This window comes from Simochromis diagramma, unplaced genomic scaffold (genome assembly GCF_900408965.1).
Source record: "Simochromis diagramma unplaced genomic scaffold, fSimDia1.1 OVJJ01000596.1, whole genome shotgun sequence".
Lineage (NCBI taxonomy): Eukaryota > Metazoa > Chordata > Actinopteri > Cichliformes > Cichlidae > Simochromis > Simochromis diagramma.
In genome coordinates, this window is record NW_024387245.1 from 20,692,384 (window position 1) to 20,717,401 (window position 25,018).

At 38.1% G+C, this 25,018-nt stretch overlaps 1 protein-coding gene across 2 annotated transcripts in view; it reads right to left on the minus strand.

The window, feature by feature from the left end:
* Window positions 1–1,441: 1,441 nt before the first annotated feature.
* The window catches only part of si:ch211-196i2.1 (collagen alpha-1(I) chain), a 110,891-nt gene continuing 87,314 nt past the window's right edge, over window positions 1,442–25,018 (minus strand). For both annotated transcript variants that reach the window (XM_040000035.1, XM_040000036.1), the window contains 31 exons: window positions 23,820–23,864; window positions 22,858–22,965; window positions 22,654–22,707; window positions 22,500–22,553; window positions 21,611–21,664; window positions 20,455–20,562; window positions 19,436–19,489; window positions 19,226–19,333; window positions 18,918–18,971; window positions 18,662–18,715; window positions 16,728–16,781; window positions 16,577–16,630; window positions 16,011–16,118; window positions 15,792–15,845; window positions 15,639–15,692; window positions 15,435–15,488; window positions 14,413–14,466; window positions 14,087–14,140; window positions 13,943–13,996; window positions 13,735–13,788; window positions 13,515–13,568; window positions 13,174–13,227; window positions 12,986–13,039; window positions 12,398–12,415; window positions 12,065–12,118; window positions 11,625–11,687; window positions 11,173–11,338; window positions 9,842–9,951; window positions 8,866–8,946; window positions 7,402–7,584; window positions 1,442–5,051 (listed from right to left, as the gene is read on the minus strand). In XM_040000035.1, the coding sequence (XP_039855969.1) occupies window positions 4,902–5,051; window positions 7,402–7,584; window positions 8,866–8,946; window positions 9,842–9,951; window positions 11,173–11,338; window positions 11,625–11,687; window positions 12,065–12,118; window positions 12,398–12,415; window positions 12,986–13,039; window positions 13,174–13,227; window positions 13,515–13,568; window positions 13,735–13,788; window positions 13,943–13,996; window positions 14,087–14,140; window positions 14,413–14,466; window positions 15,435–15,488; window positions 15,639–15,692; window positions 15,792–15,845; window positions 16,011–16,118; window positions 16,577–16,630; window positions 16,728–16,781; window positions 18,662–18,715; window positions 18,918–18,971; window positions 19,226–19,333; window positions 19,436–19,489; window positions 20,455–20,562; window positions 21,611–21,664; window positions 22,500–22,553; window positions 22,654–22,707; window positions 22,858–22,965; window positions 23,820–23,864 (2,274 nt within the window). In that variant the 3' untranslated portion in view covers window positions 1,442–4,901. The remainder of the gene's footprint in view (window positions 5,052–7,401; window positions 7,585–8,865; window positions 8,947–9,841; window positions 9,952–11,172; window positions 11,339–11,624; window positions 11,688–12,064; window positions 12,119–12,397; window positions 12,416–12,985; window positions 13,040–13,173; window positions 13,228–13,514; window positions 13,569–13,734; window positions 13,789–13,942; window positions 13,997–14,086; window positions 14,141–14,412; window positions 14,467–15,434; window positions 15,489–15,638; window positions 15,693–15,791; window positions 15,846–16,010; window positions 16,119–16,576; window positions 16,631–16,727; window positions 16,782–18,661; window positions 18,716–18,917; window positions 18,972–19,225; window positions 19,334–19,435; window positions 19,490–20,454; window positions 20,563–21,610; window positions 21,665–22,499; window positions 22,554–22,653; window positions 22,708–22,857; window positions 22,966–23,819; window positions 23,865–25,018) is intronic.

A 25,018-nucleotide genomic window follows, 5' to 3' on the forward strand; every position in this document is an offset into this window, starting at 1 on the left:
TCTTAGGGTGTAGCATTTATTCTGTGGTCATGGAGAGCTGAATCATGGTTGTCCAACTGTAGATGCTGGCTTGTTAACTTGGTTCAGACACAGCCAGGCACAAGCCTTTTGAGAGCCATCGGTTTCTGGTCCACTAGGGCACAGTCCCTCTTGTAGACCAGGAATTCAAGTCAAGGATGTATCCGAACAGTGGCATATGCCATCTCCTTAACTTGTGACTTATAACTTGTCTTATACAGGTGTTATAGCATATCAGAAAGCTCAGTTCCTCCCATATGCTAATTATATACAGGGATGAGTGATGGGCATCAAATGGTGATCTTTGCATTGAACTCTTTGCTCCACCGTTTGACCAATGAAAGAGGCATTTTACTGCAATCAGACCTTCATCAGACCTGTAATCACAGGCTCCATGGCCCTTCTTCATCAGGTCTTTGTCTGCCATCAGGGGAGCTCCACCGGTGCAGTTTGGTCATACAGTACCAATGCACCTGACACCTAAGGACATGTGCAAGTTCTGGACCAAGCTGAAACTTGTGAAGACCTCAGGTTCTTTTATGGGTTTGCATAGTGATTTCTACAACTTTGGCCCCTTAGAGGTAGCTTCTGTTCCTTTTCACTGAGGGGAGCATTGAAGAATGTAGATCCCCCCTTGATACAGCAGCAAGTCGTGGATGATGCCAGATGAACTTGCTTGGCAGAACAATTTAAAGCCCCACTCATCTAGTTTGTTAGCAATATACTGGTGGAGAGTGCCAGCCCTGTTGGCTTCATATGAAACCATGACCTCAAACACACTGTGGTTGAAGGTGGATGATATCATGAGACATCGCTCACAAATCTGCCACAGGAGCATGTGACTTTTAACGGCTTACCGTCTATATAGTACTAGTTAAACATGAAATTATAATTTTGACAGCTTAATAATATTAATTTACCAGCTACTATAATTTGGTCAAACGGTAATTAGTTGTGATATTTGTGATTTCCACATGTTACTCTTGATTTTTTTACCATATTTACTAATATTAACTCGGAAAGTTACAAAAATTACTTACTGAGGAAATTATTTTAGCATATTCTTGCTGTGCTAACACTTAATGTAATTTATCAACAGCAATGGATAAATAAAATGGGTCCAGTGGGCTGATTTTATGGCAAATAATCAATTTTAATAACATTTAGGTTATGTTAGCATTAGCACCACAAAGTGACAAATCAACTGTTTGGTTGAGCACAAAAATTATTAAACATTTAATTTTACTTTTTTAATGCTGTCAAGTCAGATACGTTTGTTTAGTAAGTCCTCTAACACTCTCATATATCAAAGAATTATAGCTTCCTACCTTAGTTTCATCAAAAACACTCAAAATATGTTGGATGGTTTTCACTGACCAAATAATTCCAAAACTTACAATAATAAAATTGAACTGAGACAATATTTGGTTATGTATATGTATTTTTTTAATTCAGCTGACACACTTTGAACAAGTTGATGGAGGGATCACACAAGTTAGATGCCCAGCATTTTGTTTCATATTTTTAAGAGTGATAATTTTACAAAACAAGCAAAGTAAGAATGATCAGTCTCAGCCAGCTAAGGCAATCATATAAAATGCTATTATAAAATCTAAATACAAAAAAGAAAATATTACATATTTAACACAAAGCCAGAATGAAACAAATGTGACTGAGATGTTTAATTGTAATTCATCTGGTTGACTTCTGGCTCTCTGGTTCCCGGCAGACTTTGGTTTGAGAATGATGTTTTTTTTAGTTCTCCAGTTGGACTGATGTTGTTTGGGCTCTCACCACCAACTCCCTGACATCTTACTCTCCATGCACACTTTGCAGCACACTGCTCATCACTCACAGCTGACCGACTCTGGGACACAAGCACAAATTCTGCAGAGTAGCTATGAGATTTTCCTCCTGCCACTGGACCCAAGCACTTTGCAGACTGAATAAGGAAGAAATTCAGGTAAACAGAAATTTTTCAAAGCTAAGTGGGTAATTTTGTTTAACAGTGAGTCAAAGAATCTTAGCAGGGTCAGGGTACTACTCTACTACTGGTTATATGTGTTTAGTCTCACTTTTTGGTTTGCATAACACTTCTCACATGGTTGAATGTCACATTTCCCATGTTAAAAGGGTAAAAACTCTGATGTAGGACTACATGTGTGGGGGAGAAGGATATGAAACATTTATTTAAAATGTGACAGATTGTCAGATTCCAGCAGTTTTTTGTCCAAGACATTAAAGAAAATGGAGGAAAACAGTAAGTTAGATAATCAGGATATTTCTAGACCTAGTGTGGATTCAATTTTTTTTAAATTAAATGGTAATTTCTTAAAAAAAAAAAAAAAAAAAAAAAAAAAAAAAAAAAAAGGTCTACGTGTTAGAGAGAGCTGTAAATGCTTAGATTACGTTTTGCTTTGTTTTGTTTACTTATACTGGATCTGTGATGTCAAAGACAGAATAAATATTAATATGGTCATTTTTGAGTCAAAGCTCTGGATGTGAGCACTGAAGACCCACCCACTTGCTGTCAGAACATTCTGTTTGCAAGGGACAGCCAATCACAACAAAGCTGGCTTAGAGGGAAAGGAATCAAAACAGTCTGTTTGAGGCTGCACAAAGGATCAGTGTCAGGTAAATAAGGATTTTTTTCCAACTGTGAATCATGCAAAGCTGCTGTCGTAAAGCACATGAATTACAAATATGGAGCTGGAAACCAGTATTAACTTTAATACGGCTGGTAATCTCTATATGAATATGTAGAATGTACCAAGGGATTGGTACTGAAAGCTCTGGTTTCCACGTGTAGTTGCATTGACCAGTCATGTCTTTGCAGGCTTTCATTGCATGCAGTCTATGTGATGGTAAACTGTATTGGATTATTACCCACTTTTGTCTGACAATTTAGTTTTTTTTTTCCTGTATGGTTTCCAAGGTGTAACCCAATTCAAAATGTACTACTAATTTGTTTATTTACTTAATTATCTACTTAGTTATTGGATGCGGAAACATCTTCTCAAAATTTAATGGTCGTGGTAGTGAAACCTATGATGCATGGTTTGGAGATGGTGGCACTGACAGAAAGACAGATGACAGAAGGCAGAAGGGTGGGTGGGGGGGCAGATTTCAGGATTTGAGGATGTTAAGATTTTTGCCGGGATGGACGTGATTAGAAATGAGTACATCAGAAAGATAGCTCAGGTTGAGCGGTTTGGAGACAAAGTTAGAGAGGTGAGGCTGGAATTCTGTTAGAAAAACAACTTTGAGGAATTACCTGAGACATACGGGCGCTACAGTTTTTATGCCACCATGATACTATGCACAACCACAAATGAATCTGGAGTTAATAATTACTTTTTTTCCAGCTATTTTCAGCTGTGGAGAAATACACATTTGTCCAAGATTTTTAAGGTTTTGGTTTCCTAAAATTTAAAAACTTCTATATTAGCGTCCAAAAACATTTACCTATCTTTATTTTCTATTTGAAATTGTATCCGTTCTGTAAATTATTCTACTTCAGTAATGATGCAAATAGATTAACAGTCACTTGTAGCGACTGCCAATGGATCACAAGCCACACAGCGTTACCGCCACAAGTCAGAAAAGCCACCAGCATTGCTAAAGGGCCACATTTGAGATGAGATGAGATAGCCTTTATTTGTCGGTTGCAGGTCTTTTGCCCACAACCGAGATGACATTTCACTGGCTGGCTGGCCAGCTCACCCCATACGGCTGTGCTGAGTGAGGATTTCCTCCTTGTAGCCAAGAGCTTTGCTGGATGAGCATGTGGACCAAAACTGTGTGTTGCTTATATGCAAAGTTATGCATATTAAACTCTTGAATAAAATGCATTTCACAGATATTGTTTTGAGAGATATTTGCAGGCAGTGATCATAAACATGGAAAATATTAGAAAGTCTGGTTGTTCCTTGGCTGTTTCTGTGCACAGCCATGATACTTGGTCTTTTCTCGTGCTGCATCACATTTAGTTCTCTGGTGAGTATCTCTAGCTACAAGATGAGGGATGGACAATCACATATTGTGTTTTCATTTACCATTAGCAAATCACTGTTGGATTATGTGTATTTAGCCAATGTTTGAAATCAAGATTTTCTAGGCCAAACTACAAAACTGGACAACAGAGTGGCAACATCGGATTCAGTGCCAACATGTGTAGTCATACCTGAGACAAATTTAAAGAAAGGAAACAAAAAAAAACATAGCAACATTAAACATTGAAAACAATAAACAATAATTTGTATTTCAAGAGATGAAGACAGTTGGTCTTGTTGACAACAGACAGGTAAAATCAAGTAACATAACTGTCCCTTTCTATTGGTTTTTGTATTAAATAAATGGTGGTCTTTTGAATAAAATTAGCACCTTGAGAAAAATGACACCTAGGTTCACTTACAGTACTAGAACAGCGGATTTACAGTGAGAGCTTTACAGGCCTATGGGACACCAGAAGCCGTGTCCCTGTAAAGAACACATTGTTATAGACATCAGTGAGGACAGTCTGACGTTTTATATATATACAGTGAGCAAGCTGTAACACTATCCCTGCATAACTGCATAACAAAAAACAAAACACTGTATAAAGGATGCTTGTAAAAAAAAAAAACCCAAAAAACATACACTTAAATTATTTAATGTCTCTGTAAACGAAATTGCCTTCTCCGTGAAAAAAAGCCTGGGGGCACTATTGGCCTCAAAGATTCAGTCATACAAAGTCACTGAACTTGAGGGATAAAATCCTCCAACACTAGAGGATAAAGAAGCAAAAACTTCACAGACTGGAAGGTTCCACTTGTCCATGATTTAAAGAGAGTTTGTGTCCTGGACCTGAGAGTCTTCCGGGATGGTACAGTTTTCTCCCACCTCTAGCTGAAACACACAGGTCCAACAGTGAGGCCAAACTGGTATGTCGCGTTTCCTCCTCCCATTAGTGCCACGTCTCTCAGAGGAAGGAGATGGAGGTCCTCAAACTCCAGCACAGACTCCCGAGGACCAGACTCCATCTCCTCTCCAGGCTGATGAACAAAAAATAGATTACATTTGAACATTTACAGTAGTAAACCCTAAGTAGAGATCAGCTTTAGATAAGTTTCTCTTTCTCTTGAATTGAATATACATAAATGGTATACATACATACATAAACTCTCTCTGTTAAGATCAAAGAAACAAGAATAACTGCGAGAGCGCAACCCCCCACCCACACAGCTCAGTCTCGGACCAATATTTACTTTTAAGGGAATAGTATTGAAATGTACTTTTAGTGCATTAAAACGTGCAAAGTGCAGCCTTTTCTTATTTTCCCAGTTGAAACCCATTACCTGATATCATTTTGAATATATTTTTTTTACTATTTTTATTTATGTGAATATATTATATTTGTAGCATTCATTTAATTGTTTAGTAAAATTCACTTAAATGTTTAGTCATAAATATTAAGTGAAAAAAAGTTTTTGATCATGAAGTTTACTTTGTTTTAAAAAAAATAAAAAACCCAAAGTAAATCTTATTCAGGGTCATTGTACATGTATTCAAACTGTTGTGTTTTTAAATGATTATAACCTGTAACTGTAATGTACAGAACAAAGTCATGATAAAATATTGCGATGTTTAGAATCCTCATATATCATTCCCTATACACCTATATGTTGTCAATATAAACAATGACTGTAAGAAACAGTTTTAAAATACTTGATATAGCGTTATTATCACTTTGACCTTTTAGGTCAACCTATTGACCTTGAGGTCAAATGTGACATAATAATTGAAATCTGTACATGGTACTTTCTATATGTTGACACACCACAACTGTAAGAATCATAGTTTCTAAGTTATTAAACCTTTTGCCAAGTTTCAGCCAATAAATCATTAAGTTGACCTTGAAGGTTGTAAGCGCGTCTTTTAACTGGAACTGGCAGGTTTGAGTCTATTACTCCAGTTCTTTCCGACCTGCACTGGCTCCCTATTAAATTTCGTATTGATTTTAAAATCTTATTGCTCACTTTTAAAATCATAAATAACACCGCGCCCAGCTATCTTACGGATCTCCTCAGCTTTTATATCCCTGGGAGAGCGCTTAGATCAGCAGGCCAAATGCTCCTGGTGCGACCTAGATCTCGGCTCAAGATCAGAGGTGACCGCGCATTCGCCGCTGTCGCATCCTACCTCTGGAATAACCTCCCTCTAGCTATTCGGGTGTCTGATTCAATTCAATCTTTTAAATCTCGATTAAAAACTTATTTGTTTAGCCTTGCTTTCCCCGCCTCCTAGAACCCGCATTTTTGGTGTACTGTAAGTTATCTTTTTCGCTTTATTAATATTTAGAATGTTTTAACCTTCAGCCTTTCGGGTTGTGCTTACTATGCCTGGTGTATTATTGGTTAGTTATATCACCCGCCTGTTAGTATATTTTATTTGTATTTTGTGTTTTGTATTTGTATTTATTATTGCTCTAACTCGTTCTGTGAAGCACTTTGGCATACCTGTGGTTTTTTAAATGTGCTATATAAATGAAATTGTATTGCATTGTATTGTAAGCCAGTTTTGAACGGATGACCCCACTGTACACTTGAACAAAGTTGTATCAGAATTTATTTAAAACTTTTAAAGGTATTGTGTTTACACACAGAGTGACAGAATGACATGTACGCACATAAACAGGACCAAAAAATACAGCTTCAATACGACTGCAGTAACCAAACTCCTATTTGTGAAGGTTTTTTGGAATTTCTGTCTCAAATCTGTGAGGCCTTGGCTGTACTTTAAATCTAATTAGCTAATGTAAATTCCTGTATACGCAGATCGATACAGATTTTTTGCCAATTCATCACAGTTAATCATTGTGTTCTCACAAACAGATTGCATGTAATTGTCAACTTGACCCCATTCAGTCACAAACTGATAGCAGACTGACACATTTATGCCATTTTACATGAAACTACTTTTCTTCTTTTTTCTTTGTTTAATAAGCAAGTCATGATTTTTGAAAACTGTATATATCTTTTGCACATTGAGCTCCACAAACCACATGCCATTTACTTATATATAAAACATTCAGGATCTTCAGTACAGTACACAGTATTTTATTTTTTGTTTTGTATAAAGGTGGTATCTTCAAATATCTTCACTCCTCTTACAGATAACTACTACATTTATACAGATGCCAGATATTTTTCTCACTTTTTAATTAATTTTTTTTATTTCGGGCCTTTGGGAATTCCTTCCAAACTATCTTGGATTAACAGAGCTTTATGTCCTTCTACACCCTGCCCATGTTGAGTTAATCTGTCCAACCTTTTGCAAATCTGGCAAAAAGGAGGTGAAAAAAAGTCAAATAGGAAGATATTTTTCAGTAGTTCTGTTACATACCACACAATCTTGAACTGCTCCGAGGTAACTTTGTGTCCTTGAGTCAGTGAGGAATTTGACATCTCGGTAGGCCGGGCCCAGTCTGTGTCCTGGGTGGCAGGAGTAGGTAACCTTCTGTACAGCTGTGCCACTGTGCAATCTCAGAAAGCGCATCTGGACCACATTAGCACCTTGATAATAAAACTATAAAAAACATATTAGAGTTATCAGAAAGGCTTTATTATAAATCAGGCCAAAGACACTAAATAAAAGGAAAACTGAAAAAAAAATACATTAATTATATGTGTGGTAATATAAATGCATTATTGTTATTGTTATCATCTCCTGTTTTCTTTGTGTAATGTGAGGTGTTTCCAGCTGTTTAGCCTATTTTAGATCATTATTTTGGTTTCCAACCATATTTACAAGCTCAAGTGGAACCTGCAGTTCCAGCTCCAGGAGGCGACTGTTTCAGCAAATCAAGTTCGATGAACTCAATGTATATGTGTCCAGTAACAACTGAATATCAGTGTTTTAGAGGGTGTTTTATTTACTCAAGCATAAAATACATTTTTATTTAACAAAAAGAAAGGCATCAAATGATCTTTGATGGCAACGAATGTCTTCAGAAGGCTGACTCTGGCCCCAGGACCTTATTTTTGATATCCATGCTTTAGACTTTAGCTCTTCTCCCAGTGTTTCATCCTCTTGTGTCTTTTCCCTTGTATTTAGTCTAGTCATGTCTGTGTTTTCCCCATTTAGTTATCTCACTTCCTGTTTGTTGTTGGGAGGTTGTGGTTCCTTGTTTGTCGTCTAGAGTTTTGTTTCTTTTATCTCGTCTGCTTTGATTCTGTTTAGCTGTGTCTCGTTTTCCCCTATTTTCCATTTCCAGTCCCCCGGTCACCCTTTTAGAAATATGTAGTTGCCGTCTATATATACACAGCAGAGCATCAGTGTTTTTTGCCTTGTGTTTCCCAGCTTCAGTGGCATTTTCCCTAGTGTTTATTCCCAGTTTAGGTTTCTGTAAGTAGCCTTTTTTAGTTCCCTTTTGTATTTTTGTGTTTCATCTTTTGTATTTTGGTCAACAGTCCAAATAAATGGCTCATTTTTTGTTTAACTCTGTCAATCTGTGAGTGTGCATTTGGGTCCTCATCTCCACTACATATACATGACACCATGTCATTAGCAGTGTCTCTTTTCCCTGTTCTGATGCTTGGTTTGAACTTTAGCAGGTCGTCTTGACCATGTCTACATGCATTAAGCTGCTGCCACATGATTGGCTAATTAGATATTTGTGTTAACAAGCAGTTGAACACGTTTACCTAATAATGTGAGAGTACATTTTCCCCACTTTAGAAACTTTTGCCTATTTTGTTCATCTAGCCAACTTTATAAATGTATCACCAAGAAGTTCTTGCCTAGCAGAACCCAGGCCCTAGAATTAATGTTTAATTTTGGCAGTGCCACCCAGAGGTATTCACTCACCTGAAATCCCTGATCCAGCTTGCTGAGCCACTGAAAAGATCCTTCCTCGGAAAAGTCCTCCATCCACGCTTTCGTTGGCAGCTGTAGGCAGATGAAAACAAGGCACAATTTCCCAAACTGACTGTATGTCCCACTTTTATGTAGTCAACGTTTTCAGACTGTTGCTAATGAAATCCTGAATTACCATGCTGCTCAGACATGACTAAAGCAGTATTCGACTCATGCTAACCGAAACCAATTCACATTTCTCTTTGGTTGAGTGAGTCAATTATTTATGTAGGCTGGACTATATTAGAGTAGATAGGGTGAAAGGTGAGTGTGTTTTGTGGTTTTAAACAGACTGAACCAACCATGAAACCAGGAAAACACAATACAATGAGAATAATAATAGTTTCTGTCCTTTACATGACCTGATACCCTTCAGATGAATATAAAGTAATTTAGCCATGCATTGCTTCATTCCTTCCTGCAACCAGACAATTTAGTTTTCTTCATGCATACCTCTGACTGATGCAAACAGATTAAATTTGAAACATTTAATAAATGAGGGGTGACATGTAAATTCAGTTAAATACATTTTATCTAATATATTTGATGTAGCTCATTGAATTTAGTTTTATATAAGAGACAAGAAATTTTGGAATTGTCAAATCTGATCATTTCTAGGGTACAGAAGATCTCAGCAGTGAAATTAGCAAATCAAACATTTTTAAGTGCTTATTACTATGTTATTCCCACTCATAGCTTCATAACTGTTCACACTTAAGTTGAAAAAAAAAAAGGAGAAAAAGTGTAAAAGTGCAAAAGAAATTTCCTGTTTAGAGACAAAGATACAGGTTCAAGTTAAAGTCACTACTGCAGAAGCATGAGGTGAATGACGATTCACCTACAATACAAATACATTAAATGATAGTGGCCATGTCCTTGATTCAGAGGTACAATTTCCTGCAGACTTTCTCTGCTGATGTCTTTATACCTGAGAGTCTTGAGGATGAAGGCAGGTCTGTTTTGATGTGGAAGAGAAGCTGCAGTAAGCCAGCAGGGCATCGGCAGGACTGCCCTGGTTGGGGTCAATGTAATACATTCCTGTACAGAAAGGTTAGCAGGAAATGAATGAGAAACCCAGGGATCAAAGTATTACAGTATGCTCCATGCTGACAGTAAAAGCAGTGAAATACAGGGAGCACAAGAACTTCAACATGCTGGCCTGTAAAAGGAAAGCATTAAAGAGGCTGGAGTGTAAAAATATGTCTTCTGTGAACTATTAATATCCCCGTGGCAACAAGCAACAGGATTGCTGACGATCTGCAAATTTGGATCTTTGATAGTCAAATAGAATTACCCATATTCATTATCATTTATATACAAATATACCTTAATATATGTACCAACATATACAGTATGTATGTATTTGTCAATATATTATATGCTGATAAAATAGATAAAATAAAGTTATATAAAATAATCTCTTCAAAGGGAAAAAAGTCATAAATGGAAAATAACATTTATTTTAAAACATTTATCTATATACACAATGCTGCTGGGAAAAGAATTCATGCATTTTACTGGGTGATGTTATTTGAAACAAACTGATTTTGAGACTTGATATCAGCACTTAGGGACTCTTAGCAAAGTGGCAGTAAAACATAAACAGCAAGACAAGAATTTAAATCTACCATCTGTGTTAAATGAGCCTAAATAAATGCAAACATTTCACAAGGCTACTTACCCTCCATGCTTCAGAGATAGGTGAAGTACAGGGGTAATGTTAAAAACCAAAGCACTTCAACTGGTTTTGCTCTAATAACAATATGAATGTATAAATAGTATAAATAGGTTTAATCCATAATCTTAAGCAGCTTATCCAACTATGAGCACAGGGAGCCTATCAGAGCTGACCTTGGGAAAGAGGTGGAGGTGAACCTAGTAGATTCTGCTTGTTGATTATATGACTCAAATTATTTTAGAAGTACTGAAACAGATGGACGCTTTGTTGTAAGGTGAAGTTCTGGCTTAGATGGCCTAAACCACACGCTGAACCACACTACACAGAGAATATGCAGGTCAATCATCTACAAAGCCTCACTTTAGCTTTTACTCAAAACCAAATAAGAGAAAAATTAACTAATCTTTTTTCATTTTTCCTCTGAAATGTATTCTATTCTATAAATCTATTCTATTATAGCACAAAGCTGTAATGGAGCAGGACACACTCATTTAACCCTTTTTTTATTCCATCTAGCTTGGGGATCATTCACAATCGTTCAGTGTTGCTTTAGTGTTTACTTTAAAGTTTCAGTAACTGACCACTGCTGTATTCAGGGTGACAGAGCCAGAGCTCCAGACAGGTAGTAGCTGGATGCTCTTTGCTGCCATCAGGAGGATCCAAAAGCAGCCGAAGCTCCTCCTGAAGAGTATCCAGCAACGTCTGGATCAGAAGGTAGTTGGGCTTATCTGACATGTACATGAGGTCCTGGATATGGGAAGACAATGAGGAGAATATGATTCGGCCAAGTTTAATGTTTAGAGCCCATGTAAATTTAATGAAAAATAATGATTTTGATATGAAGGGGTTTTTAAAAAATTCTTATTTCTTTATATCTCTATATCTTTAATTTCTGTCTTTCTTTTTTTAAACACATACTGTTTCCAGTTGTTGGAAAGGAATGTTTTTTAATATGCAATTTTAATCGAATATTTCGTAACAGAAAACAACAATTCCAACATATAATTGGCAATACAGTTTAGAAACTACTTGCCTTGAGCTGAGACAAGGTCATGTTCAGTGACTTTCCGGGAAGTCCGGGAATGCCAGGTGGACCCTAAAACACAAGATTAATCTTCAAATGACTAAACCTAAACTATTACAAACTAGCCAAAATGGATAAAAAGTATTATATCAATCATTTGACATAACTGGGAATAATTCTGTTATAATATCTTAGTATAATGTAATTCAGGGTAATTAGAATTAAACTGTACACCCTTGTTTGGGTTTTGTTTCAAGCTTTCCAAACAAGCTTTGCTAACCCATGAGAGCAAATTTGGGGCAAACACAGTTTCTACTCCACCCAGATCAGATGAAGTAGGAAAGATGGGAAAGCCCTGCACCCAGGTATTGCAACAGACAGAAAACTGTTTGCATTGTTAGAGCAAACATGATAGCCTAGTGTTTTTTACCCATCTGTTGTAGACTTACCGGCAGCCCCTTCCTGCCAGGTGGACCAGGCAGACCTTGGTAGCCTTTCAATCCCTGCAGGGAGAATTATATATAATAGCAACAATATAACAATACAATTCCGTACTCTTCCACATGGCAATATCAAACTGTTAATTATCACATACACCTATAAGGAAATAAAGACTGCTGCATGATCGCATTAGACTGCCAACTTCCAAGTGTGACATCTTTATGATTATGTGAGTCACTTAAAAAAGGGGGAACAGGCCATTTTCTTCACAGAGTGGTGAGTAAGAGCTGAAGAGTGTTTGATATAGAAGAACAAGAGAGCTGGAGGTGATGATTTCATACCTTTAATCCAAACAAACCCTGCAAGAACAGAGGACAGGGGAAGAAAAGGGCATTAGTGTGATTTTTCAGTATGAAGTGCATTTATCGACTTCCGACTGCTTTTATCAGCTGCATTAAGAGCCTGTCACCTGTACCCTTGCTGATTTTATAATCTTAGTCAATGGACATTTTTTCTCCTTAAGACACAGTGGGTGTAACAGTTATAAAGTGCTTCTGAATGATGATTTATTTCACAGGCTAGTAGCTGAAGAACAGGGTAGGCTAACAGATAGCAGTCTGCCTTTATGCAGAAATTGCAGGGGTTATTATAAAACAATAACATTTGTCTTCATTTTTCAGACATACCCTGGCAAAAAGTGTCTGAGCAAAACATGTGAAATTCTTGAATTGAAAACATAAAATATTGAAAAAGTCCAAGATATATCTTCCTGACTAAACTTTGCATATCAGAGGGGGGAAAATGACAAACAGAAAAAGAAAAATACAACAGTTAAAGAGGGCTGAAAAAATTTATCATGAATAAAAGATGTTGCATAAGCTTGCCATACTCAAAAGTATATTAAAGATTTAGAGAGAGATAATACTTACAGGCAATCCAGGCATCCCTGACATGCCCCTGGGCCCTGGCAGACCAATGTTTCCCTAAGACAACATCAGTATAGTGAGAAACATAAACATCTGTCAATCTTTAACATCATTTAAACACAGTTACACATGGGAAAATTCAAGGCTCTAAACCTGAGAGCTAACAATGCTGCAGTCTTTTTTTTGTGTACCTGTTCCCCTTTTGGACCCTCTGGACCAGGCAATCCAACAGGACCACGGATACCCTAAAAAAAGGAAAATCCCAAAGCAGCAGTGATATAATGTTTCTAGTGTTTTTAATGGCCCCAGTAAATAAAAACCAGAACCACCTGGATGAGCGTTCTTTGATCAGAATGAACCACTATGTGAATCTCATTTGGCGTTTGTCTTCCTTTTCTTATTTTCCAAATTATCTTGATATATCCAAACATATTAAACAGTCATTTACATCCCACAAAAGACTACAAGTTAAATGATCCTGTTTGTTTTGTTTACGACAGTTTTTCTCTTTAAATCTGTTAACTGCTCCTACCTTCATGCCATCAACTCCAGGTAGTCCAGGCAGTCCCATGTCTCCTTTGTCACCCTAAGAAGATATGAAACATATGTTAACAGACAGGATGAAAGACACTTTGAAAGACCTTTAGAAAGCCTGAATAAGTAGTTGTAAGCAAAACATAAAGAACTAAGGGATGACCCAAGACTTTTGAACAGTACTGTAGTCGGTCTTAGTTATCTTTTTACTTGTTTACCTTTTCACCCCTTTGACCTTGATCACCTGACTCTCCACGTAAGCCGGGGATTCCCTTGGTAAAGAACACAAAAACACATCACATAAAAATAAACGCATTCTATTTGTTAAAATCATCCATTTGTCTCCAACTCACTGAATGTGGTAGACCAATGAAGAAGCAATTTCAACAATGATGTATGGATGGGTAGGTGCACAAATTCACTTACAATGAGTCCTGACCATCCAGGGAGCCCCACCGGTCCTGTGTCTCCCTTTTCACCCTAAACAATAAAGCACAGTCTACTGTTAGGTCATATCTCATATTTAAACCAACTATAGGGGTTACACAAAGCATATAGTTGTGTTCCCACCTTTGGTCCTCTCTCTCCCCTGGGCCCTCTGACTCCAGCCTTTCCCCTTTTTCCCTGAGGATGAATACGCCGTGATAAAAAAAGAAAAATAATAATATTGATAATATAGAGATCATCTTAGCTTCATCACAACTGTGGACTCACTGTTACATCCTTAAAGCTATTTCCAGTCACTTTGTATACAGTGGATACTCTTCTCAACATAACTCCCAGAGAATTTGTTCCTCCTCCCACAGTCACACGGGGAATATTTTGCTTGTTAGCGTGTACATGATTAAACTATGGCGCTACATCCTTACATAACATAAACCTTTCGTTGACCTTACCCTCCTTCCAACATAACCCCTCTTCCCTGGTGAACCAGTCTTGCCTTCTTCTCCCTGTGGAGCAAAACACAAAGTGGGAAAGTTATTTGAAAAGTAAAAGCCAAGAATTCACATTTTGGACAGAGAGGACAGATGGTTTGAAAGAAGAGTGAAAGAAGCCATTTATGTCCACTGTGAGCGACTATCTTTGAGCAGAGGCGGTGGCTTATGACACCAACTGTCTGCCATCTATAATCCAGTTTTGAGATCTCTTCCCAGACGCCTTAACGCCCACTCACACCCTGGGCCATCTGACCTCAGGAAATCACATGATAGGGTGGGGCCAGGTTTCACAATGAGCTCACCCGAAACTCTGGCTGATTGTGACCCACACCTGTTTTCACACCTTGGCTCATGTGATTAGGTAGAGGATCATCAGGGGGTCCTTTTTCCCCTCTTTGGGGGGGAAACTCCCACTGGGTTTAAATCTGGGACTCTCCACCATTTGACCTTAGAACTGAAGAAGCTTCTCGGATGAGAGGTGAAACGTCTTCAAGCAACTTAAAGAATTCCAGACGCTTTTTTCTTTCCAAGCTCCTTAGACTACGATGACCTGGATGACTGAGAACCTTCACAGACACAAAAGCCAAGAATGTATATACACTCAGATATATGGCACCCAAAGGTGACAGTAAAGAAGATATAGGCATTTTGTCCATTTTTATGAGGAATCATAAGAATAGACAAATGTCTCATGAAACTTGTTGCGCATTACTTTAAAGCTGAAAGGTGATTATAGGCATTCCAGGTTACTACCCTGTCATGTGACTCTTGCTGGAATCATCATTTTTTTGCCCATAGTTGCTTAAGTCATCAAATGTCATTCATCGTGTTCTGTGGTCACCATATTGCTGCAAAATGCTTCCTGTGTGGGTGCAGCTGAATATTGCATTTTGTGCAACACATTAGTAGGGCCTCTTTAGTGTTTTGTGCACTTGTTGCTAGCTGAGATAGATTAGATAGATTAGATTAGATAATTGTACCTTCTCCCCCTTCATGCCCTGTTTGCCTTCAGGTCCCGGTCTTCCTTGAACTCCCTGCAAGGACAATTTTTTTTTCTCATTAGCGGCTTTCTTTCAGGCACACAAACACATCGTGGGTACACTCTGTAACCAGGAACAGTAATTTTAAACAAGCTGGCATGTTTTCATCATCTATAGTGACTTTATGCTATAAACTGCACTCACAGGAACACCTATAGGACCTGGGAGGCCCTGGGGTCCCACCTCTCCAGGAGGCCCCTAAAGAAAAGAGAAGATAGAAAGAGAAGTTACAAAGTCAGGGCTGTTAAGCAGGAAAAGTGCAGTCTTTACAATTCAAAATAGTGGTTTGGTTTTCACCTCTAACCCTGGCAGAGCCTCGGGACCCTGAATTCCTGGAAGACCATCATCGCCCTGCACAAGTGATCAATATTAATATGAGGATGTTTTTAAGAGGTCATATATTATAGACAGATGCAGTTTTTAGATTTAATGTTATTATTAAGATGGCAACGCACAATTATATTTTAATAAATGTTATACAGTGGAGTATACATATAAGACCTAAATCAAACTAACCGGCTCCCCTGGTGGGCCTGGAGGTCCTGGCTCTCCCTTGAATCCCAGTTCCCCAGGTTCTCCTTTACTTCCCTCGTGTCCCTTTGGTCCTGCATGTCCTACTGGACCCTGCAGGAGTCACAAATGTGGTACAAGTCTTGTGACATATTAGTAACATCTTTGATTTTTCCTTGCCCTTCAAATCTGATTACATTTAACATAAGATAACATAAGAGAATGTGATTTTGAAGTAGAATGCTTCTGTATAATCCTGTATACAATTAGATGCCAGGTCAAGTAAAGAACTGCGCTGAGTACACCTCTTGTACACAGTACATCTTGTACACCTGCAGGTACTTCAGTGGTCAAAGGCGTTTATTAAATTACTTTGGCGATTATTTATTTTAAAGATCATAATAAAATTTTTGACTGTTGTAGTATTCTGCTCGAGCTTTCTTTAAATTACTTGAAAACAAAGTTCTGACTCAAACACTTAACTGACTGATGTTTGCCGGGATAGAACAGAAAGTAGCACAATGCTGAAATATTAGTTTGAAACTTTGAAACAACTTTCTGAAGGCACTTACAGGTGGTCCGAGCCTCCCAGGATCTCCTCTGACACCACGTGACCCCATTATCCCCTAGAAACATGAGAAAGAGAAAGTAAATTTAATTTTACATGTATATATGTTCTACACACTAAGTTAAAAAAAATATTAAAAGGAATAAAAAGTTTACCTGAGGGCCTGCTGAACCCGGCGGTCCAGTAATTCCTACGGGCCCATGCTCGCCCTAGAGAGACATGGATGAAGACCTTTTCAAATCACTGCTTAAGTATTTCTTTAAACAGAGCTCTGCAGGTTCTGGGCTCTATACCAGAAATACGTTCAGCATACCCAGGGTAGCTTTCTGTTATCTGGATTCACTTCACTGATCAGGATACAGGATCACATTTAGCTGGTTATCAATGTGCTAATTTAACTCGGGGTTTCCCCAGTTCACATGAAAGGGGTGGTGTTGGCAGCATACGGCCAATCTAAACAGGACTTTCAGAGATCATGTGACTGTTCTTCCACAGAAAATGATCCCTATGAGTGTCACCTACTCATCAAATGGTGATTATTAAAAATCTATAAAGAATGGTAAATGGCCTGCATTAGTATAGTGCTTTACTTAGTCCCTAAGGACCCCAAAGTGCTTTACACTACATTCAGTCAGTATGTGCCGGACACTGGCGCCACCGGGCCCTCTGACCACCACCAGTAGGCAAAAACATAAACGGTATAGCAGTAAAAGCCACCACTGACGAGATGAATTTTGCAGCAAATCATTTATTTCGATTAAACTGGATTGATTTAAACAATCCTTTATAGAGGGTGGTCATAGAAGGAACTAAATATTATAGTGCCCTATAAAAGGTTAAATGTTGTCTGCAGCCTGATGAAGGAGACTTATAAAAGAGATGTAGGAAAAAAAAATAAGGACTAAAGTTGCATTTAAGAATCTATATTTATTACTGATGCTCATCAGCTAAAATCCTCATAGTAAAGGCCTCTGTACTGTAAATAAAGAATATGTTGATTAAAAAAAAAACAGGTCAGTTTTTTCCTTGTAAGGAAAAGGTCCTCTCAGCCAACCATGTACGAAGCAGAAATTATCATTCATTCATTAAACTATGACTGTCGGCCTTAAAAAAAAAAAAAAAAAAAGAAGAGCCAAAGCACATTAAAGCTGAGGATTCTACTGACTTTAAGGTTACTTGTGGAAAAACAGGGGTGGCCCTATAGATGTATTTATTATTTAACAGCAATTTTCAGTTGTGCTGCTCAGAGGCAGCTGATGTTGAAAAAATCTTCAACGTCTGTACTCAGGCACTAGATGTGTGCTGCGGCAGTGTCCACATGAACAGCGCACAAGCCCACCCCTTGGCACGGTACGCTTAACCATTCCAAAACTCAACATCACTCAAATAAACTGAATTTTGGGGTGAAATGTACTGAGGCAGTGTATAGATAGCATATTGTGAGTAAACCTACCCTGCCCTTAGTCTGTTTGGGCTGAAAATAACATGAGCTGTAAATTCAGAAAGAACATATTCTGTAAATTGTGACTGACTCATTGATGCAGCATGTATATATATGTTCCTCTAGTGCCAGGTCTCTTTCCCCTTGTTGTCCTTAGTCTCTTTCCATGTTTGTGTGTCCAGGTACGAGGCTTCATTCCCTCCAGCAGACTACTGATCATTCACACCTGCCCTTCAGTAACTCTACTGAGCAGCTGTGCATCTAAGCTGGCTTTTCCTACCAAAGTGATAACGGCGTTCATCAAGCTGCTAGACTATTGGGTTTGAGCCTCAGATTATCCCTGACTGATGAAACGAGTCTGCCTACAGCTATTGCCTAACTCCTGCCTGCCAGTGCAGACCATCTTCTTTATTACGACTCGTCCATTAACCCCGCATCACAGTAAAAATAAACCAATTGAAGTGTCTTTCTGAGTCTGAGCCTCCTTTTAGGCTTGACTTCATTGTGCATAATGAAAAGCACTTCAAAAGTTTGCTGAAACGTCGTGAAAAAACATTCTTAGAGGGCACGCTTAAAATTCTTATTTGGAATTATGTACTATATAAATCTTAACAGCACTGTGACTCTTATGAGAAACTGTTTTGTTACCTTCTCTCCCTGAGGTCCATCGGGACCTGGACGTCCTGGAGGACCTATCATTCCCTGAAATGAGAAAAGAATCACAGCACAATAAAGCTGCACATTAACATCAGTTTGCAATCTGCAGAGTTGTGAGGGAAAAAGCCAACTGTGTGTCATTAAATATCAGTCACAGCTATAAACTATTCAATACAGGTTAATTCAAAAAGCACTCTAAGCAGCTTATCAAAAGCATCAATACTCTACATTCTGGTATTCAACTCACCAGTAACCCAGGCAGACCCACAGGGCCTAGTTCACCCATCAGTCCTGGTTCACCCTGTTCAAGAGGAAGACATCAGTTTCCAATGATTTTAATAAATCTGAATGAAGTTCTTTGTTTAATTTACAGTGATAGATCTTAGATAACCTATCCTTTGTGTCACCCTTTTGCATTTCAGTGCTCTTAAAAATTGCTCTAATAAATCTCACTGTTGGTGTTTTGAAACTGAACAAGCTTGAAGGAAATGTGGGTAGTGTTACTAAAATGTAACATCCAACTTCCACCGAACTGTTGAGTACACATATTCTCACCATCAGTCCCAAGTGGCCCTTCTCCCCCTTTGGACCCCTGTCACCATTTTCTCCGAGGGGTCCCCAGGGACCCTCTCGACCAGACAAACCAAGAGGTCCCAGCTCACCCTGCACACAATAACAACAGCATGACCGGTACTGCAAACATCACCCAGAGAGAACTCGCCTGCTTGTTCAATATATTGTATTTTTAACTAAACTGAAGCTTACCTTCTCCCCCTTGGGCCCAGGATCTCCAACTTCACCGGGAAGTCCAACATCCCCCTGAAGAAGATGAGGGAACAGAAGTTACTTAATGGTTCAGTCATCAAGGAAGCCTACAGTGAGGTAAAACCAACATATTTTCCTTCTTCATAAGGCAACGTTTTACATGTAATAAAGAATCAGATCTGTCAGAAAACTCATGTTTGAGAAGATTATACGGTTAGTTTGGCCTACAGCTTTCAAGCACGACTTCTCGCAAATAGTTATGAGGACATGAGGAGGCATAGGGAAATATCCCCCGAGCCCAACAGCCGGGTTGGTGGAAGGGTTAAAACATGAGGATAGGAGATTTTTCTCTGCTTAAATAGACCATCGAACTGGAAGGAGAGTGAGGTTTGAGTGGGAAACAGTTCGAGCTGGCTGAACTAGATATCAGGCTTCACTTTGTTAAAAAACAATAACGCTGTTGTATTGCAGACAACGAAAAGATTATTAAAAGATACTTATCTTGCCACATCCTGTTTTGTTTGTGGTGCTTTCAGGGTGTAATGTAGATTTAAAAAGATGTCATTGTTGACATGATTACAAAAACTACAAGCCACACGGTCTCTCTCTGCTCTTTCATAAAATCAAGACTTCAAAACCTTAAAAATGTGAAATAGGTACTGTCATTACCATAGTATCAGGAAAATGGAATTCCACATTTTATGTACCACAAATGGGGGTTTAATGCTTTTCAAACCAATTTTATACTTTTTAAAAAAAACAAAAAAAACAAACAAAGGACCTCAAATACCTTCAGATTTTCAGCTGAGAGTAATTTAATTCTACCAATAATTAAAAGCACATCTGTTGCACAACAATACACTCTGGACAGGATGCTTGTAGGATTCAATAAAGGAAACGGGGTTCTGGAAAAAAAGAATCACCACCGGTACAACAACTCTGTTATTTAAGAGACAGCAGCTGGACATGTGTTTCAACACCTGAAATAATTTAAGTAAACAAAAGATAATTGTACTTACCTCTTTACCGACTGGTCCAGATGGTCCTTGTAGGCCTTTTCCCCCCTGAGGTCCCCTCTCTCCTGGTGGCCCTTTAGAACCAGGTTTCCCACAAGGTCCTAAATCCCCCTGTCAAACAGGAAAGTGTAGGAGAGTCAGAAATCAGGCTTTTGGAGGCTAAAAAGTTGTTAGTTATCAAATGTTTGGACCCTTGCAGACTGTTCTAAATCACTAAAAGTCTCCTTGGCTTCATGAGGTCCAAAAGAAAAAGTAGTTTAATGACTTCCACATTTAAGGTTCCTGTACCGAGACCAGACTGTTCCATTTTCTTAAAGTTGCTCAGCATGGAGCATTTAATGAACAGGCGCTGAGTATTGCTGCAGCTACAGAGGTATTGCATTTATTGTGAATTTAATTTCTGTAGCAATAAAAGAATTAGAGAAAATGTTCATCTGTGCCATTGATTAATACAAGGCACAGTGGTCCCTCGTTTATGGTGGGAGTTACGTTCCAAAAATAACACGCAATAGCTGAAATCTGCGAAGTAGCCTACTTAATTTTTTACAATTATTGCAGATGTTTTAAGGCTGTAAAACTCCTCACTACACACTTTATACACTTTTCTCAGACAGACATGAACATTTTCACACTTTTCTCTCTTGCTTAAACACTCTCAAAGTTCAAACCTTCATAGAAAAATAAGTGCAGTATTATAGAATGAAAAAAAAAGGCACCCGCAGGTGATGACGTTTCATCGACATTGTTGTGTTTGTCGGGGAGAAAACAAACATACAGTACACCACTTCAGAGTCACACTGCTACCAATCGAAGATTTATGTAAATTTGACAAGCTGAACGCATTCTGTACTGTACAGGAGACAAGGCACGAAATTGATTGACAATGGTCTACAGCCAATCAGGACGCAGAACACAATGCGCTGTAAAGAAAAAAAAAAACATTGAAAACTGCACACACACACAGCGAGGCTGCGAAACGTGAACCACGTTAAAGCGAGGGACCACTGTAACTTACAATTCTGATTGGGCAGAAGTGTTTTTCAAGTCTGACTCTGACATTGTTATGAGAGTAAAGACATTTTATTTCAAGTGTTTCCTCAATAATGGAGTCCAAGGTTTATAATTTCGGGTATACAACTTTGGTCCTGTTACCACTGACCTGGTCTCCTTTCCTTCCAAGTGGGCCCTCGATTCCTGTGTGGCCAGGAGGACCCTGATGAAAAATGTGAAAACTGCTTTATAGAACAGCAAAACTTTAAATTCTAATAGAAAAACATAAAACTAATTGGTGGCAAAAAAAAGGAGCAATTAAAAAAGCCAATTAAAAATAATATTTTCTTTATAAGCATTAAACAGGGCCTTAATCACACCATAGTTTATGTTCAAAGTATGGAACAATTACAATAAGGGTTGTATTGTAGGCTCTGTCATTATGGCTACTCAAGCATGAACCATGAATGTGACTTAGTGTTTAATTAATCAGTGTACATTATATATAATAATATATAATATAAAAGCTAGTTCTCTTTCATGGAGCTTGCCATGGTGCACTGCCAAGTTATTCCAACAAAATGGACCAACAAAACAACGGCAGCTTAAAGTTGTGACGTTGCAAGAGAAATTTGAGAACGCTAATTTTATTGTACTCTTTACAAGCACAAAGCAAAAACAAAATCGTTGCCGGTGTCCGCACAAAACATTGTAACCTTTTCTGGACTGAAAATCTCTCTGCTAATCAAAAATACATTTTCTTTTTAACAAAACAGAATTTATCAATATCTGTCTCAAGTTATCTCATCAGTGGATATTATGGTGACTCAACACAGTCACAGGCAAAGAAAATTGAGCTCAAATCTTACTACCAGGTGTCAGTAATTCCTACACACTTTCTTTAAATCTAATATACAGAATAAGGAAAAAGCTCATAAGATTAGATAAAAGTGCCTTAAGTATTGATCAGCTGGCTTCAGAGACCCAGCAGTTAGGAGAGGTAAGTGAAGAAATCAGATCTAAGAAGTTTTAATTGCTTCACAACAAAATACACCAACCTGCTGTCCTTGTCGTCCCATGGGGCCTGCTTCTCCAGGTAATCCAGGTAAACCCTGGAAGTTTCAGTGTTTGAACATTAATGAAGGAAGAAATAAGAGATTGTCATTATAAAACATTTACATTACATAATTCTTGAAGCTTACTGTAATTTACCTTAGGTCCTCTTTCCCCTGGTTCCCCTGATAATCCATCAGCACCCTGCGGACCCTGATCAGATCCAACAGACATGCACGTCAGCTTTTATGCACTCTTGTGATGATTCAGTAGATTTTACATGTATTGAAAAACAAATAACATGGACATTTATCTCTCCATGCAACATGAGGTAACAGCAGTCGATGGTAGGTACCCACTCACTGGGATTCCTGCCTGCCCCTGTAGTCCCTGAGGTCCTGGAGGCCCTTTGCTTCCCATTGGTCCTGGTTTTCCAATTGCCCCATCAGGACCTGGTAGACCTGGAGGACCCTTAAAAATGACAGAAAAAAAGAATACAAATTGAAACTTTTTCAATTAGGTTATTTTTTTAAAGTCTAATATAAAAAAAATCACTATTTTGCTCACTGATTATTTTTTTCATTAATTTGGAGTAAACACTTCCTGAAGCACATCCTGTGATTTAATCACAACACATTTTTTCTCTTTAATGTGTACAATTAATCAATAACATAAAATCAACTTTAATTTAAAGAGATTTTAAACCAATATATTTGCCCGTTTGCCTATATACATGTCTAACAAATGCAAACGATTGCAAAAGAACACTTCTTCTGTTTTTATGCACCGCTGGAGCACGTCGATGATGAAATGACTGGTAACGTACTCATTTTGTGATGATTGTTTCATGGATTGTGAGTAATATAATACAAGAACGGGTTGCAGGGAAATCAGCAACAATGAATCAATTAAAACCAATTTATGTGATGTAAATACAGCATACTCAGTTTTATGGAAAGACAGCTCCCTCCCTGCAGTAACAGCTTACAACAGCTGCATCTCATTCACTGGAGCTTTCGATGATCTTTAAATGATTAGTTTTATTTTGTCTTATTGTGGGAGTCACAGTAAGCCTGACCAAAAATAGCTTCATCAACAAGTCTGACGGGACAATCAGCAAAAACATAGAATTGAATAGTAAGTACTGCAGACTGGTTTTGTTTTCTAGGCAGACCTTCAACAGCATGCAGAACTACATATTCTTCAACACCTAATCTAAACATGCCACGTTAAATAAAGGAAAAAGCAGTGAGTGAGATTGGGCAAACACAATCTGCCCAAATGAAAATGCAGAGTGCAATCTTCTTTATTTAACTCAAACTTACTTGTGGACCCTGTATCCCTTTGAGGCCGTCATCTCCTAGACGACCCTGTTAGAAACAACAACAGTTCAACTTGTTGATTAAGAAACACAGAATTGAAAGTCATGCTGTGATGGCTCTGAAAAGAATTTTAGCATAATGTTAAATTGCCTTTAAATCTGTCAGTTTGTGACCTTATTTAATATATTTCCTCATTTTATCTCTCTGACAGTTCGTTTGCTCTGGTAAATATGCTATTAGCAAAATATCTGTAAATCTAATCTTGTTGGGCATGCTTTGTTCAGCTTATCACACTGATCATCCCAATTTAGCAGCAGGCTATTTTAATGATTAATGATGCTAGTGCTCATGCTGAATTGCCCTTAAATATTTACTGCAATTCTGTGAGGCTCTTTGGAATGTTTTTCTTCTTTTTAGCTTTCAGTTTATTCTAATTTAGGCATACAACGTATTGTTTGATGAATCACAATGCTGTTGCTAAACTAAACTAAACTGCCTGTAAGCCTGTGATGCCGTTTGGTATTTTTTAACATTTTATTTCTCTGACAAAGTTGTCCTTCTGCTCAGCAGGGGTTTAGCCAATGGATGATGGTGTCAGGGATTGACGATGGTTAAAGTGACTGGCGATAGTTCACCAATCTGTTCACAAACAAGGAGAACACATTGTACAACAAAAGCATGTACACCTCCAGTACTTGGTAAAATGTTCCTTAGTAACTTGTACCTCAACCTTTTGATAGCCATCAACAAGTTTCTGGTATAACTCTGGCTGGATATTTGACGACTCTTCTTGGCAGAATTGGTAGAGTTCATTTAAATTGGTTGGTCTCCAGACATGGATGCCTCTTTTAGCATTGTTCATAAATTTTCAATAGGGTTGAGGTTGGGGCGTTGGGAAAGCTATTCCAGAAGCTTAATGTTATTCTGCTTTCCAAACTGAGTTTTGATATGAATTTTGGATCATTCTTCTGTTGGAACAGCCAACTGCGTCCAAGTTTCAGCATCATACTATCATCACCATACTTGACAGTTGATACAAAGCACTTAGCTTTGAAACCCTCACCTTCCCTCTTGTCATTGAGCCTAATAGCTCAATCTTTGTTTCTCTGACCATGAAACTTTTCTCCAGAAGGCAAATGGATTTTCCATGGTGGCAGCTGCTCAATTTAAGCTGAGCATGAATGAGTCCATTTTAGAGCAGA